The sequence below is a fragment of the Diabrotica undecimpunctata genome, chromosome 10 (genome assembly GCF_040954645.1).
Source record: "Diabrotica undecimpunctata isolate CICGRU chromosome 10, icDiaUnde3, whole genome shotgun sequence".
In the NCBI taxonomy this organism is placed as follows: Eukaryota; Metazoa; Arthropoda; class Insecta; order Coleoptera; family Chrysomelidae; genus Diabrotica; species Diabrotica undecimpunctata.
This window is the reverse complement of record NC_092812.1, coordinates 67,468,747-67,486,435: the sequence shown is the minus strand read 5'-3', so window position 1 is coordinate 67,486,435 and position 17,689 is coordinate 67,468,747. Positions and strand designations below refer to the sequence as shown.

Sequence of the window (17,689 nt, the reverse complement as noted above, 5' to 3'; positions counted from 1 at the left end):
GGTGACATCTCATGCCAAACTGATTTTGATACCAGTTTATGCTCCTACGGCGAATGCCGACGAAGAAGAAGTAGTATTCTTTTACCGAGATATCGAAGAGGTACTTAGAATAACGAAAACAAGAGAAATCACGATAGTCCTAGGTGATCTCAATGCAAAGAGTGGAAAGGGACAAAGCGGAAAGTGTATAGGAAACTATGGTCTGGGAAATCGAAACAAGAGATTGTCTGTTACAATTCTGTCAAGAGCAGAACTTGATTATTACAAACACATTTTTCTTTGCAAGTTACCAAACAGACGACTGTATACATGGCGATCGCCCGTCAGAAGAAATAGGTCCATATATTACAAAAGAAGAAATATTACACGCAATAAAAACAATGAAGAGTGGGAAAAGCCCTGGTCCTGACATGCTTCCCATAGAAATCCTAAAAATTCTAGATGAGAAGCACATTGGTGTTTTAGTGACACTCTTCAATCAAATTTATAGTTCAGGCGTATTATCCAAAGAGTGGTTAACGTCGATTTTTATTTGTCTCCCCAAAAAGGAAAACGCAAGAGAATGCAGCGACTACCGCACCATTAGCTTGATGTCTCATGTACTAAAGTTACTACTAAAAGTCATCCATAACCCAGACAACATTACAAACTGGACACAGACGTTAATGATACATAATTTGGTTTTCGCAAAGGCCTAGGAACGCGTAAAGCTCTTTTTTCACTTAATATACTGATACAAAGATGCCTGGACGTCAATCAAAATATATACGCATGTTTTATTGACTATAATAAAGCATTCGATAAAGTACGACATGAACAATTAATGAATGTCCTGAAATCAAAGAAGTTCGAATACAACGACCTCAGGATCATATCAAATTTATACTGTAAACAGCGAGCAAAAGCACGTGTTAACGAACAGCTGTCAGAAGAAATTGAAATTAGACGTGGAGTGAGACAGGGATGCATATTGTCGCCAATTCTATTTAATGCCTACTCCGGAGAGATCCTGAAAAACGCTCTTGAGAGTGAAACAGCTGGAATAAAGGTAAATGGAGTTCCCATTAACAACATTAGATATGTAGACGACACTGTGATCTTAGCCGAAAATATTGAAGATATTCAGAGAATGGTGACCAGAATAGCGGAGTATGGAAAAGAGTACGGTCTAACAATGAACGTCCAGAAAACGAAATTTATGAGAATATCGAAAACTCAAAGAAATAACGAGAATCTTCTAATAAACGGAACCAACGTCGAACAAGGTGACAAATATGAATATTGTTACGATAAAAATCCTGGCCTAAAAATAACCGTATTATATTATGACTAATGCTGTTCTGTTTTAGAATATACGAGACCTTTCGAATAGCTGGCATAAACTCCAAGTAATAAAAAAACTGGTCCCATTCGAATCTTCCGGAATTAGGCCTGTCCATTCGAGGCGAAACCAGGTCAATTGAGGTCAAAATCCATGGGATTCTAGAGCAGCTGTTTTCGTATAAATATGGAGGAACTTTTATTTTGAAGATAGTTAATTCGGACGACGCGCTCGCGATAAAATGTTACGTTCGCTTTTTAATAAATTATGTATGTTTAGTGAAAATAAATAAATATCAGTCATTGTGCTTTTTAATGAATTAAGATAAGAACAAGACATTATAAATTAAAGACTTAACAATTAATAAATTCACAACAAATGGTGTCAGAAGTGGGATCGAACATAAATTAGACTTATAATAATAATACAAGTGAATATAAAATAAATTGTGAAAATGGCTACGATTTATGAGCTGACAGTGACTAATTTAAGAAGACATCTTGAAGACAGAGAATTATCTTCCACCGGAAAAAAGGCTGAGTTAGTCCAACGACTAAAGAACGCTTTGCTAGAAGAAGGACTAGACCCAGAGACTTATATATTTGAAGACAAACATGATGCTGTCATCTCGTCGATTTCGAAATTGGAGAACAAAGTATCCGGCGACATCGCTTCTTTAGAAAGCAAAGTTTCTAACGAGATTTCTTCTCTGGAAAGCAAAGTCTCTGCTAACATCTCTTCGGAAATCTCTAAAGTCACTTCTGAGATGTCTGCCCTGGACGATAGAATATCTTCGTTAAAAAACCAAGTTGCTGCCGATATGTTGGCCTTCGAAGAAAAGATATGGAAAGAGATGGAAAAGAAGATGGAGGAAACCGGGACAGCAGAGAGAGGAAACAATCCAATTACAGTGGAGATAAAAGAAGACGAGACGAAATGTAAGTTGGAGACACGGCCGAAATTTGAAGGAAGTGGAGGTTCTATTCATGTTAAAGTCCCAACTTTCGACGGAAAATCATCATGGAACAACTACATGAAACAGTTTGAATCAGCCGCAAGAGCAAATGGATGGTCTGAAAAAGAAAAGGCGGTAAACCTGACTATCGCTCTTCGAGGAGATGCCTTAGATGTGCTTCAGACCATAGCCGTAGAGGAGACCGATGATTTCGAACAACTGAAGAAGAGGTTAAATATGCGATATGGCCACGAACATTTGGAGCATGTATATCAGTCACAGCTTAAAAATCGTAGACAGAAGAAAGAGGAGGCTCTTCAAGAATATGAGGTAGATATTGCCAGATTAGTACGATATGCTTATCCAACAGCTCCCGAAGACATGATGGAAAAATTGGCCGTTCAAACGTTTATTGATGGTCTTCGTGATCATGAAATGCAGAGAACACTACGATTAGCTCGTCACAAGACGCTGGTTGATGTCTTATCCGCCGCCCTCGAATACGAGTCAGCTACGCAGGCCTCTGGCGGGTACAGTAAAGTTAGGACTGTAAAAGAGGAAGGAGATGAAGATAAACTTGACCAGCTCTTTAATTTGATAAAAAGCATGACATGCAAGAAAACGAAGACCATAAAATCAAGAAACTCACCATCGGAAAAACCAGAACGAGTCGGCTTTAGGGGAGCAGCTTCGACCCGGAACTTTTCCAAAGACCCTCTTATACTAATAGCTTCTTTGAAATGTCGTGAAGATAGTGTATATGTAGATGGAGAAATAAATGGTAAAAGACATACGTTGTTGGTGGATACCGGAGCGACCAGAACCATTATACGCCCGACAGTTATAAACAGCCGAAAGAAACTGTTACCAACGAGGTTACGACTTCGGACCGCTACAGGTGAAAATGCCAACATTCATGGAGAAATCCAGGTACAATTGGGAATTGGGGCAGAAAAGTTTGTCCATACTGTTATAGTTGCTGACATCGAAGAGGATGTTATATTAGGAATGGACGTAATGAATATGCATGGATTCCAATTGGATTTTAAGAATAAGGTAATCAAAGTTGGCAACGAGGAGGTATTTCTCCATCCACATAATGACAACACTGTGCAAGCAGCCATTACAGAAGATACAGTCGTGCCTGCGAGAAGCGAAACGATCATAGTAGCGCGACTACAGGGAATTGTAGACGAAGGGAGACCTGTTATGATGGAGCCTTGGAACCACGACGATGAGGTTGGCCGTGGAATCATAATTGGAAAGGAATTGGTGACTTCGGCTAAAGAAATTCCTGTGAGACTTATCAATGTCAACGACTACCCAGTGACCATAAAGAAAGAGACAAAAGTAGGAACTTGTGTACCTGTGACATCCATAATCCGTCAGGCGACAACATCTGATAATTCCAACGATAAATTCGACCAAATGGTTGCAGTTGCAGGACAGTCTCTAAATCAGATGGAGAAAAGGAAATTAAGGGAATTTCTTCGGCAGTATCGTGATATTTTCGTACCGAAAGGAGGAAAGACGGGAAGAACTACGGTTGTTAAGCATAAAATTGATACTGGTAATGCTAAGCCAATTCGTCAAACAGCTCGACGATTACCACAGGCGAAAAGAGAGGAAGCTGAAACGATTGTTCAGGAAATGAAGAAAGACGGGGTGATAGAACCTTCTACGAGCCCATGGGTCTCTCCGGTGGTCCTGGTTAAGAAGAAAGACGGAACGACGAGGTTCTGTGTGGATTACCGTTTGCTGAACAACGTTACCAAGAAAGATAGTTATCCTCTGCCTCGGATCGATGACACATTGGACACATTGGCTGGAAGTAAATTGTTTTCTACTTTGGATTTGAAGTCTGGATACTGGCAGGTAGAAATGGACCCAGTAGATAAAGAAAAGACAGCCTTCACCACAGGATCTGGATTGTGGCAATTCAACGTTATGCCATTTGGACTCTGTAATGCTCCTGCGACATTTGAGAGGCTTATGGAAAATGTGTTGAGAGGGTTATCTTGGAAAACATGCCTGGTTTATTTAGATGACATAATCGTCTTGGGGGAGACATTCGAAGATCATTTGAGGAATTTAGAAAACGTTTTTAATCGACTTAAAGCTGCCCAATTGATGCTAAACCCCAAGAAGTGCCAGCTATTTCAAGGTAAAGTCAATTATCTGGGTCATATAGTCAGTAAAGAAGGAGTGGCCGTGGATAAGGGAAAAATCGATTCCATTAAGGAATGGCCAAAACCAACTGACAAACATCAAGTGAGAAGTTTTCTTGGACTATGTACTTACTACCGGAGGTTTATTAAGAAGTTTGCAGATATCGCTAAGCCATTAACGCGACTTACAGAGGAATCAAGAGAATACCGCTGGGACATAGACTGCCAAAATGCCTTTGAAACGTTGAAAAAGCATTTAATAACAGCACCAATTTTGGGGTATCCACTGCCAGAAGGAGAGTTCATCTTAGATACGGATGCAAGTAATGTGGGAATTGGAGGAGTGCTGTCTCAGATTCAAGGAGGACAGGAACGAGTCCTCGGATATTTTAGTAAAGTTCTTTCAAAACCAGAACGGAATTATTGCGTCACGAGAAGAGAACTTCTGGCAGTAGTGAAATCAGTAGAGCACTTCTATCAATATCTCTATGGCAGAAGGTTTCTAATCCGAACCGACCATGCCGCCCTTAAGTGGTTGATGCAGTTTAAGAATCCAGAGGGTCAGATAGCCAGGTGGATCGAACGACTCCAAGAATACGATTTTAAGATTGAGCACCGGGCCGGAGTTAGCCACAGAAACGCTGATTCTCTTTCCAGAAGGCCATGCCCAGCAGAGTGTTCCCACTGCAACAAAACGGAATCCAAGGAAGCAGCAGTGCTAAGAACGACGATTGTCAACGACGACTGGACGCCTACTAAGATCAGGGAAGAACAAGAGAGAGATCCAGTTATACAGAAAATCCGAAAATGGAAAGAGGAAAACCGTCGACCACCTTGGCAGGAAATATCAAACCTATGCTCAGTAGTTAAGACGTATTGGGCCCAGTGGGACTCATTTATCATCGAAGATGGCTTGCTTAAACGAGTCCTGGAAAATGATGACGGTTCAGAGAAGAGAAGACAGTTGGTGATCCCAAAGAGCAGAATAGCCGAAGTACTTCGTCAGTTACACGACAGTCCATCGGGAGGGCATTTTGGTGTAAGGAAAACCCTTCAGCGAATTCGGGAACGGTTTTATTGGATGAACAGTTCCGACGATGTAAAAGACTGGTGTAAGAAATGTACTATTTGTGCCACGAGTAACGGGCCTTACCGAAAAAGGAGAGCTCCTATGAGACAATATAATGTTGGAAGCCCGTTTGAAAGAATAGCTTTGGACATCGCTGGGCCATTTCCAGAAAGTGAAAATGGAGGCAAGTACATGCTGGTAGTAATGGATTACTTCACTAAGTGGGTCGAGATTTACGCACTTCCAGACCAGAAGGCCGCCACCGTTGCAGATAAGTTGATCCAAGAATATATCAGCCGATTTGGAGTGCCTTTGGAGATCCATAGTGACCAAGGCAGGAACTTCGAAAGCGATCTATTCCAAGGAATATGTGATAGACTAGGCATGAAGAAAACAAGAACTACAGCATATCATCCGCAATCTGATGGTATGGTAGAACGGATGAATAGGACAGTTGGCAAATATTTGACAAAGATGGTGTCCGATCATCAGCGAGACTGGGACCAATACCTTCCGTTCTTCACAATGGCCTACAGATCTGCTGTTAACGAATCAACAGGCCAGACACCAGCGAAAGTCCTATTCGGACGCGAAATGCGACTACCTTGTGATCTAGAGTTTGGGTGTCGACCTGGAGAAGATGTAGCAGGTGAAGATTATGTGATCGAATTACGAAGAAGAATGGACGATGTACATGAGTTGGTCCGTTCCCACCTTCAGATCGCTAGCGACCGAATGAAGAAACGGTACGATACACAAGCCGAAAAGGGTTGCTTTAAGAAGAACGACAAAGTATGGCTGTATAATCCCAAGAAGCGAAAAGGTTGTTCTCCCAAATTGCAGCAGTTTTGGGAAGGTCCATACCTCATTATGGAGAAGATCAACGATGTCATCTACCGAATAAGCAAGATTCCGAAGGGAAAGCCGATGATAGTACACCATAACCGGCTGGCGTCTTTCGAAGGTGACCACGACGTAGATGAAGAAGTGGAAGTAAACCAAGTCCACGATGTGTCTGACCTCACGTTTGAGGAATTCATGGGTGCCTATGGAGGTACCGGTAAAGCAAGACATGGTGTTACCACTGAAGAAAAGCAAGATCTACTAGCGCTCCCCGATGACTACTCGCTGGCCCTCACCATCCCGGCCAGTATCAAAGACGCACCAGGGTTGGCATCCGTCTTTCGAAGGAAGTTTGGTCGAGTTGCAGAACTTCAATGCCAGGTGCCAGCTCCCGGTAAAACCTTGAAACTCCAAGATGCATCACGTTACCTTTTCTACCTGGTAACAAAAGACACTGCCCGTGACCAACCTACCTACCGAGATGTATGGGAAGCCTTACTTCAATTGAGAGAGCACGTACTAGAGTCCGACGTGGAAAAGTTAGCCATGCCAAAGTTGGAGTGCCGCCAATTAGATTGGAGGGTTATCCGAAATATGGTGGAGGAGATCTTCAAAGACACCGAAGTCCAGGTGTTAGTCTGTTGCAATCCGCATAGTTACTGGTGCGGAGAGAAAACCGTCCCTTGTCATTTTTATACAACTGGAAGTTGTAAAAGAGGGTCCAGTTGCCGATACCAGCATACAGTTCCGGTTCCAGTCCCGACAAGGTTCCAGGAGGAACCATCTTTTAAGAGGGGGGCAATGTTACGATAAAAATCCTGGCCTAAAAATAACCGTATTATATTATGACTAATGCTGTTCTGTTTTAGAATATACGAGACCTTTCGAATAGCTGGCATAAACTCCAAGTAATAAAAAAACTGGTCCCATTCGAATCTTCCGGAATTAGGCCTGTCCATTCGAGGCGAAACCAGGTCAATTGAGGTCAAAATCCATGGGATTCTAGAGCAGCTGTTTTCGTATAAATATGGAGGAACTTTTATTTTGAAGATAGTTAATTCGGACGACGCGCTCGCGATAAAATGTTACGTTCGCTTTTTAATAAATTATGTATGTTTAGTGAAAATAAATAAATATCAGTCATTGTGCTTTTTAATGAATTAAGATAAGAACAAGACATTATAAATTAAAGACTTAACAATTAATAAATTCACAACAATATCTTGGAACAATGATTAACTCCACAAATGATTACATTCAGGAGATCCAAATCAGAATAGAAAAGGCTAGAGCGAGAAGAGTGTTATGTACAAGCGATTTAAAATTGAAACTAAGAGTTAGGTTGGCGAGGTGCTATATTTTTTCGACTTTGTTTTATGGAATGGAATCTTGGACCTTGAATGCGACATCAATGAAAAAACTGAAATCATTCGAGCTGTGGGTGTATAGAAGAATTCTGAAAATATCGTGGACAGAACACGTCACAAACAAAGAGGTTCCGAAAAGGATGAATAAAGAAATAGAAATTTTAAATACAATTAAAACAAGAAAATTGGAATATCTCGGACATTTTACACGTGGAGAGAAATAAACCTTGCAACAACTGATTATGCAGGGAAAGATCCAAGGAAAGAGAAGCATAGGGAGGCGTAGAATGCCATGACTGCGCAACCTGAGAAGGATGTACATCAAATGAACTTTTCAGAGCAGCCGTCTCAAAAGTCCGAATAGCTATGATGATTGCCAACCTCCGCCGCGGAGATGGCACTTGAAGAAGAAGAAGAAGTTTCATGATATTAGAAATTTATAACCGTTTGACGGTAAAGCGTGATTAGTTTTGTGCTAAGTTTTCGTAAGTTATTTTATAGTGCACCGGTTTCATGTTAGAAGAGTTTTTAGGACTTCTTCGACTTATTTTGAGAAAACTTTTGTAGCGTTCCACTAGTAAGGCTTTTTAATATCGAATATTAATAAAAATATTGTTGAAATTTATCCTGGTGAGTATTTTAAAGATCTTTGATTCTTGCGTATGATATAAAACGCGGGGCACTCGTGGTAACTAATCAACATTGTTTTGGTTTAAGAAAAAATATGATCCTAACAATCCCAAAGATGCAGAAGAATTGTTAAAAATATATGAGAGTTTAGAAGATGACGATACTTTGGCTCAGGAAATTTCGTTCAATTCACGTTCCCCCTTCGTTACGTCCCTTAGTTCATGGTTCGTCCTTCTTCTCATTTCTCCGTTTTTCATTCTTATCGGGCCCATAATTCTTCTTCTAAGGATTCTTCTTAGGATTTTCCTTTCGAATATTCTTAATTTTTCTTCATCTTTATCTGTAAGCCATATTGTCTTAGCTACGTATGTAACTATTGGTCTGATTGCAACTCTATATATTTTCAGTTTTCCAGTATTGGTGGACAGTTCTTGTCCTTCGTTAGCCTATGATATCTCCAGTATGTATTGCTGCCTGCTATTATTCGCTCCGTTACTTCTTCACTTCTCTTATTTTTTCCAATCACAATTACTCCCTAATATTTAAATTATTGAACTTTTTCAAAACTGTAGTTTTCTATCTTGCGTTCTCTTGTCTTGTTATCTTCTCTTCTAGAACAGAGTAGATACTTTGTTTTTCCTTCGTTTATTTCTAGACCTCTTTTCCGTACTTCATTTGCCAAGATTGTTACTGCTTTTTTTAATCTTTCCTTGTTTTCTCCCATAAGAACTATATCATCTGCATATGCTACTATTTGTACTGAGGAGTGGGCTATACTACCTTCTTCTGTTGTTATTTTAGCTTGAGATCCATCCATAGTCACATCTTTTTTTGACCTGATTAGCTTTGCCGGTACATCTTGATTTATTATTTCATTAAATAACGTATTTGTGTTTGAAGTCTACGAAGAGGGTGCGGAGTTCATGTTGTATTCGTGGCATTTCTCGATTATTTTTGTAATTATGTGGGCTGCATCTGTAGTGGATCTGCCATCCCTGAATGCTTGCTCGTAGTCTCCAATCTTTTTCTTTCTGAATTGAGTGAGTTTTATCTGATGAGGGCTGTTAACATTTTGTATGTTGTACTTAGTAAAGATATTTCTTTATGGTTGTTACTTACTTCTCCTTAATCTACCTTAAAAATTGGTATAATTCTGCCTTCTTTCCAATCCTTGTTGGAAATTTTATCTGCATTTATAAAGTTCTGTGAACTGTATTACCCATGATCCATTGTCAATTTTAACCACTGGTGTGCATTTTCTCTGTTGAGCTTTTAGATATTAAATACCTTAGCGCTGCCATTATCTTCTAGGTCCTTTAAAAATTCTTCCATCCAGAGCTTTTTCGTTTTTGCAACATGAGTCTGCTACTTTATTTTTTCTTTGTATTCATTTAGATGATGTTTTTCTTTAGTTGATATCCATTTATTTCTTGCTTGGTTTTTCTGTTTGATTATAATATCGCATTCTGTATCGAACCATTATTTCTTTCATCATTTCTAACCAATCTTTCATATAGTTCTTCCAGTTGTTCATATATTCAATTTTATCATTTTCTGGTGTATGTTTATGATTGTCGTATTAGCTTGTTTGTTTTCTATTTTTATATGTGACATTCGGCTATTTATAGCTTTAAATTCTATAACTTTGTTACTTTTCTTATTGTTGACCATAAATGCTGTACCATTTTTCCCTTCCGTGTTTTCTCCGAAGTAGTATATTGTGCAATTTTTTTTAATATTTCCTTCTTCTTTCCATATTAGTTCTTAGTGCTAGTATGTTGATTCTGTATCTTTGCATTCCTCTTGCTACCTCTTCCATTTTCCTGGTCTCAATAATGTTCCAGGTTCCTAGTTTTTCTTTATTTTTCTTCTAGTTTTTTGTTTTTTATCTCTTTTTCTTATGTTTGATTCATTGTTCTCTTCTCAGTGCTAGTTTCGTCATCATTTTCATCATGATTTATATATTTATTGATCATATAAAAAGGAAGATAAGTAAGAAAGAAATATAGTGAACATATTGAATTTTGTAATCAATTACTAATGGTTAGTCAAAAATTTGATATTAAATTAATAAATTTTATCGATTTTTTCCTCCTTTAAAAGTTTCGTGTTGTTAATTTTGCCATAATGATGTCATTTTATTGGTTCTGTTATATTCTACTACTACATTTTGTCTTCCAATTAGTTGGTCTTATAATAATTGTTGTTGCTTAGTTTATTTGGTTCTTTATCTGCCCGTTGGTTCTTGAGAAAATTGAGTTCAGTGTAAGATTATTTTGCTTTAATCGATCTTTACAGTATGTGTGCCACCCGTTCGATAGGCTTTGTATAAAGGTATATAGTAATTGTTAAATAGATGACCATAACAGATAACATATATTTTAAAATTATGACTTTTATGAAATACAGTAGGTACCTACCTACAAAGAAAGACCTACATAGGTAGGGTCTAGGTACAAATGTTCAAAGAAATAAAAGAAATACAAAAAAAGTACCGAAAACCATTATGTTACTTATAAACTACAATAAAAATAGATATTTTCTTTAAAAATTTAGATAAATTTAAAAATATACCTTTTCAGTTTCTTGCGATCTACCTGGTTACCAAAATATACATTATGTTTAACTAGTAATACATATACATAAATAACGAGTATGTTAATTTTGCTTTTCACATTTTAACATATTTCTGAACAAGCTGACATTTTGATGACTACATCCACATTTAGATACTAAAAAATTTTATTTGTGGTTTATTATAATTCTCGGTATTTTCAATTTCTTGTTAATATAAATGTCAAGGCAGTTCAGAACTTGCTAAAAAGTAAACTAAATAGAACACCCTGTATAGTTTTCGGAGTTTATCGCACACATATGTTGGGAATTTAAAGCTATATCAGGATCTCAAAATAATTTTTCATTTTCCACAAATTTTTGTAGCAATAAATATTATGTACCTACTTGCTTTTACGACACTGTTTATTATATTGTTATTACAAAAAAAATGGTATCTTTATTCCATTATTTTATCAGTAATCGATTCATAAATAAGTAATTTACTTCTGAATAAACAAGAGTTTGAAAAGTTTATCAAACTTGCTAACGTTAATCTATTTAACTTGATCGCTTTAACAGTATTTTTACTGTAGATCTCATTTTTGTACTGTAATTAGAAATTAGTTGTGTTTCAGATGCTTCAAATATGTTCTTCTTTTTCTTCTAAATGTGCTTATCTTCTAGAGATCTTGACTAAGATTGGCCAGCCAGGATATACGTCTACGTCCAGGACCTCTCTTACCCTCAATCTTGCCTTGTAGAATCAACTGATTTGATATTTATCATTTTTTTCCATAAATTGTTGTAAGCCAATCTTCACCTTTTTTTATTTCCTCAGTCTGATTTTCTTTACTCAGTTATATGATTTCTCTTAAGTATATGTATTCAGTTACTTATTCTATGTTTGTTTGCTCTAGTGTGATTTTGAAGTACTCTTCTTGGTTGATCATAGTTTCAGTTTTATCACAATTTATCTTAAATCCAAATTTTTTGTGTTATTTAAATATTTACCAAATTTTTTTTAATTCTCGTTTATCGGATATAAGTAGAATGTTTCCAATATATCCCAAGTGGTTTAGGTATTGTCCGTTTATATTAACACTCAAATTCTTCCAGTCGAACTTTTTAAAGATGTCTTATAGTGCTTGATTAATAGTTTTTTATCATGTTATCCCCCTGTCCATAAATGCCATACACAAGGATGTCATATTAATTTCCTTTTTCGATTAATAATTTCTCTCTCGTAATTCAGCTAGCTCCTTTGCCTCTAATTTTAAAGTTAACCTATTTTTTAATATTTTACTAAGTTATCTATTCATAATATTCAGTATAGTTATGAATCCGTCATTTTTCACATTTCATCTTCTTTTTAAGTCACCGTTAGTGTTTCCTTCCAGTTTTGCAGTGCCTTTTTCTCGTTAATATGGTGATGATAAGTAAAAAATGGTGATGAAAAATGGACTTCTAATGTTAGGTATAGTTTTTATTTAAGAGTCAGAGAGGAATAGAAGGAAAACCTGCATAATATTGAAATGTCTTCAAATTTAGAATGCTCCTCGGGCTATCTAGCGCCTTTAGGACGACCTCAAATGAGGCTCTGTATGTTATTGATATCGATTGTTTTGTTGTTTAAAGAGCGAGCTAGGGTGTATGCTAGGAGAATAAATGAAAACATAGAAGAGGAAGAGAGAGATAACGACAGAGGAGTGGCAGAGGGAATGAACGAGTGATGGCGGAAAAACTAGGTGGACGAAAGAACTAATTACTGATCTAAGACCGTGGTGGGAATGTACCTTCAGGAAACTGGACTACTTCCTGATGCAGTTTTTGATCGAGCATGGTAGTTTTGGCACCTATACAAACGGGAAAGGAAATCTGCCTCGGCGAACTGTGCTCCCGCAAATGAGAGGGGAGATTTTGATAGGTGTATAAGCTTCAGGCTGGATAAAAAGAACATGGTAAATATGATGATGAGCTGAGAAAAAGAATGGAGATAGGTACACTGAGGTCTGTCTGATCTCTGGGGTGATGAAGGAGAAGAAACAGAAGGACAGAGGATGAAATTAAATTGGGGATCTTAAATCTTGTTTTCTCGAAAGCTAGGAACCAATGGGCATTTTTTTAAATTAATTTTCTCCGATTTATGGTGATAGAATGATATAGCTAGTTTGTAAGTTTTCTTTAATATAATATAGTTACTTTTTCTCTTAAGGTGATGGTTAATACATGGACATTTTTGTTTTTTGTTTTCATAGAGTGGTAAGACCACTACACTGGAGTACCGGAGCGGTGGTTAAGGTTTTAGCCGGATCACGATTAATCCAGCTCTATTCTGGGGTCTTCTGGCCTAGTATTATGCTCGACCAGAAGATGCCAGGGTGTCTAGCTCCCCCACTCTTCCTCACTTTGCCCCACCTCTGCCTGTCAGACTTGAATGGATACCTTCATAGCCTCATACTAGAGTCTGGCAATATGGCAATTAAAAAAAATATCTTCAAATTACACAAAAAAATACACAAATTGTAAATTTTCCTCTGTGTCATACACTGTTAGATTTATTTTAATATTATCCTGCTTGTATAATATATACCGTCTTTATTTAGAGTTGATTTTATAAATTAGAAATTACATTATTGATAAAAGAACATGATAAAGTTTAAAATCCCAAAAGCTTTGTGCAAAAAGATTATAAAATATGTTCAAATTTATTAACTTCAATTTAATATACTTTAATATACTTTTTAACAAAAATTTTACAACGTAATAAACTTTTAGATACATTATCAAATAAACTATATCGTCAGCGACTCAATAACTCATGTTTTAAACAAGAAATATAGATATACATTTATAAAATAATATACATTTAGTTATTGGGTTATTCTCCAAAGACTGATGACATTAATTTATATATACGTGTAAAGAACCTTTGATTTTATACTTAATAAAAATGAATGAGTATTAAATTCAATAAATAAATTGTCGATAAAATAAATATTGATATGTACAAAAACTATCATTAAATCATTTGCGCCCTTATTTGAATTTTTAACAGCCCACAAAAAAATTATAAATATCAGACACACCGTGGGAAAAAATGCCGATTTTATATCATTCTCTATCGTGATAATTGATATAGTATTTGATTATTTTTCAGATTTTAAAAAAGTAATCTATTCTTATTTTATTTAGTAATATTTTTCAATTTTTCCGTTGCTGAAAATACACTTGAAATGGTCAAAATTGAATGTATTGATCTCCAAAATGATGGAAGTATAGAATTATGAGCTTAATGAACCCTGCAATTAAAATACTTCTTAGAATTATTCAATCTCTTATATGTAGAAAGCTTAAGGAACATATTAGCAATGCATATATAGGCATATAGAAGCACATTACAAATTAAAGATTTGGCCACGGTTAGTAAACTTCAAAATACTCCTGTAGATGGCGACTACATAAACATAATTATATTACTTGTAGATGTTTACACAATTAAATTAAAAATTTGAATCACAATTTTGTTTGTAGTTCTAAAAAGATTCAGTTATTAAAAAGTATTAAAAGTTAAAATAATATTTTATTTTCTACAGAAAAATATATGGTGCATGTGAGTAGGATTTGATCTCTAATTTCATAAAATACAAAATTTAAAGATAAGCATTCTATGTAAAAGAATCACGCAGCATGAGCGCTCCCTGGTGTTAACGGAACAGAAGTAAAATCTTGTTCCGTCACTGCATATATATACCAAAAAATTACATGTATATGCGCTTCTGTATGGTCTATATTCGTTGATATTAGCAATTTTTGGTTTGGCTTTAGAAGCGGACTTGGAACGTGAGCATGATTTTCTATACGTCTATAAGTTTTAATACAAAGCTCTCGAAACGTATACTACGATGTCTGTGCATACTTCAGTTCAACACAGCATTCGATAAAGTACAATATCATAAACTGCTTCAAATATTAAAGAAATCTTGTATCGATGACAATGATTTATGCCTAGTCAGAAAAATTTACAATAAAATGGAAAGTTCTAGAAACTTCGTTGAAAACATTAAAAACTTTCACAGTTAAAATGGTTGTGGGTTCTGAGAATCTGCAGGCGCAAATAAACTGACACATGACATTGAACTGTAAAAATACCAACATTTTTGTAATATTCACAAACACGTGGCTGAAGAAAATCTAGGCAACTGTTCAGACAGGATTTAAATACTCTTTCAAACGTATAAGCACACATAACGTATATGCAGCAAAAATTATACACATTTTTACAAAGTTTCAACGTGAAGTCGAATTTAGAGAAAAATTTCTTAATTGTAACTAGATCCTACGCCAATTATTATTAATTTTTGATTGATAAAATTTTTCTGAAAACTTTTGGATTGGTAATGCTATACTAGTTAGCTTTGTAATCAATATTTAATATTACTCATTTGCGGGAAATGAGCAGCAACAAAGATTAAACCATAAAGACGAACATTTATTAGGAAAAAGCTGTATTAAATATGAATCTTGAGAAACCTAAATTGATAACGAATATCAACGAAGTAAAAACGTAACATTGATTAAGGTATGCGACAAGAAGACAGTTCCAAATACTTTTCTAAAACAAATCGATGATGAACACCGGACAGATGGGACTATCTCATAAAAAAATAGCGAGAGAAAGCTAAATAAGTAGCAGTTGACTCAGTTTACATTTTGCTTTCTTTATCTATGCTAACCCTTTATGCATATTATAGTAAATATTCTCAAAAACTGATTTTTGGAGAAACTTATCAAATAAAGTAAATAAAAAGCTTATATTTAAGGTTGAGTATTTTATTGGAAGACTAATAATATACTTACAGGCTAATTTAACTTTTTCTTTTTTTTTTAATTATTATTAGACCTCTCTTTGAACACTCAAGACTACTAAAGAACATTAAATTTAAACTGAATAGAAAGTATGAATTTTCTAATAACTTATTTTTACCGAAGACGACCTCTCAGTCTTTTAAAGTTGTAAATTTACATGATGCGCCATTAAACTTATATTATATGTGTTTATTATAACTAAATACTTTGGTTTAAAGTGAACATACACTCTCGTACGCAAGTCCTATTCTAAATTACCAAGGATAAGGAAAACTTTAACTAACTTTTTGAATGTAATTTTTCATTTTACGACAGAGAAGTGGGCCAAAGCCACCCCTCGAATATGTTGGATCCTACGTACAGAGGATCAAAAATATACGAGTTATAAACTTCATTTCGAAGGTTTCTCTTATCCGTAAACACACTATACATATATATATATTTTGCTTAAAGTGCAATCTAAATTCAAATTCCCAAACGTAAACAATATCACATGAATATGAAAGGTAAATGTAACAGAGCTGTACTGAGGAGCATTATATAATTTAAAAAAATGGATAATTATTGAGTGGAAAATAATATTTTGAAGTTTAACTGTAAAAAGTAAATTTGAAATTAAATAAGATCCCGATATAGTGAATTCTCGAAACTATTGTGACTTTCAGCTTAATGCTACTTTTGAGTCTGTATAAATATTGTTTGGCTGAACAATTGTTTGGTATTAATTTCTAAAGAAAAAAGTGTTTATTTTTTCGTATTATGTCTCTTTCGTATTATGTCAAAAAGAAAATCTAAATTGTACTTAAACAACTAATAATATTGGTCCTAATCAGTAGGAGAAATATCCAATCTGTCTAATCTGCATAAGTCTTTGGAGAAAACCCAATTTTACTATAAAACAATTTCTTTGTTCTATATTTACTTTCGATTACATTCCTTACGTTGGCCTAATAGCGGCTAAGTCAGAATGATAGCTGGTATTATGTCGGAGATCAACCCCAATATTAATGGAGCCATCACTCAGATCTTGGATCCTTGGGCGTCTGGGTCGTTTGTGGTGAGTCGTGGGATGACACCGGCAGTCACAGTGCATTACGCAGAGCGCTACTGATGTGGCTAAGGTTATTATAAAGGGCACCGCAAAATAATGGATTATAATAGCAATCTGCTCATCCCTTTCGTAATGCGTAAGAACAACAGTCCGGTTCTGACGGGAATGGTAACAAGGAAATTCAGTACCTTCGACGCCGTACGTTTCCGTGAAGTTCAAACAGAGCACACTGGGTGGATAGCCGCATCCCTTAATGTTCACCAATAACACTGCGTCGTCAGTTTGGTTGTGTGGATCTTCCTGAAATTATTATAGTGTAAAAAAAGCTCTTCTTGTAATAAACCTACTAGAATTACTTTTATAGATATGCATTTAATCGTTGATGAAGCGCTTATGACAGGACGGGCGCTCGGGCTGCGGCGTTAAGGAGAAACAAGATCTATCGCACAAAGGATCCCGGCACTTTTCTTATGTATAAGTGGTTTTAGTTCAATTGGCTGAAAGTTTACAGAGAGGTAGGTAGCTTTGGTAATGCTGATCAAAAGTTATTGTTACGATAAATATCATGGCCTACAAAACTGTAAATATATTATGACTAATTCTGTTTTTGTTGTAGAAATTTCGGCGAAACATCTAGACCCAAATTATGATGAATCATCCGACTCGAGGTTTCCAGGTAGGCCGAATAAGACCGGTCTGAGCTTCTGGTTACTTCGATGGGAGATCGCCGCTGTTCTCGAATAACAGGATTTTATATTTATAGAGGAATTTTGTTATGAAGAGGGTCAGTTAGTTAATATCTGAAGACCCGCGCCCGCGATTTTAATTGTAGCGTTCGTATAAAATAAATTATGTATTATTAG

The 17,689-nt window shown here is 36.0% G+C and overlaps 1 protein-coding gene across 3 annotated transcripts in view; it reads right to left on the bottom strand.

The window, feature by feature from the left end:
- Teh1 (tipE homolog 1 phospholipid transfer protein) overlaps positions 1–17,689 on the bottom strand; it is a 174,715-nt gene that overhangs the window by 122,750 nt on the left and 34,276 nt on the right. The window contains exon 3 of one of the 3 annotated variants that reach the window (XM_072546489.1): positions 13,072–17,126. The exons of 1 other annotated variant lie outside the window; for it this stretch is intronic. In XM_072546489.1, the coding sequence (XP_072402590.1) occupies positions 16,713–17,126 (414 nt within the window). In that variant the 3' untranslated portion in view covers positions 13,072–16,712. Of the gene's footprint in view, positions 1–13,071; positions 17,127–17,689 lie in introns of those variants that run through there. One more of the 3 variants, XM_072546487.1, reaches the window with a different exon arrangement.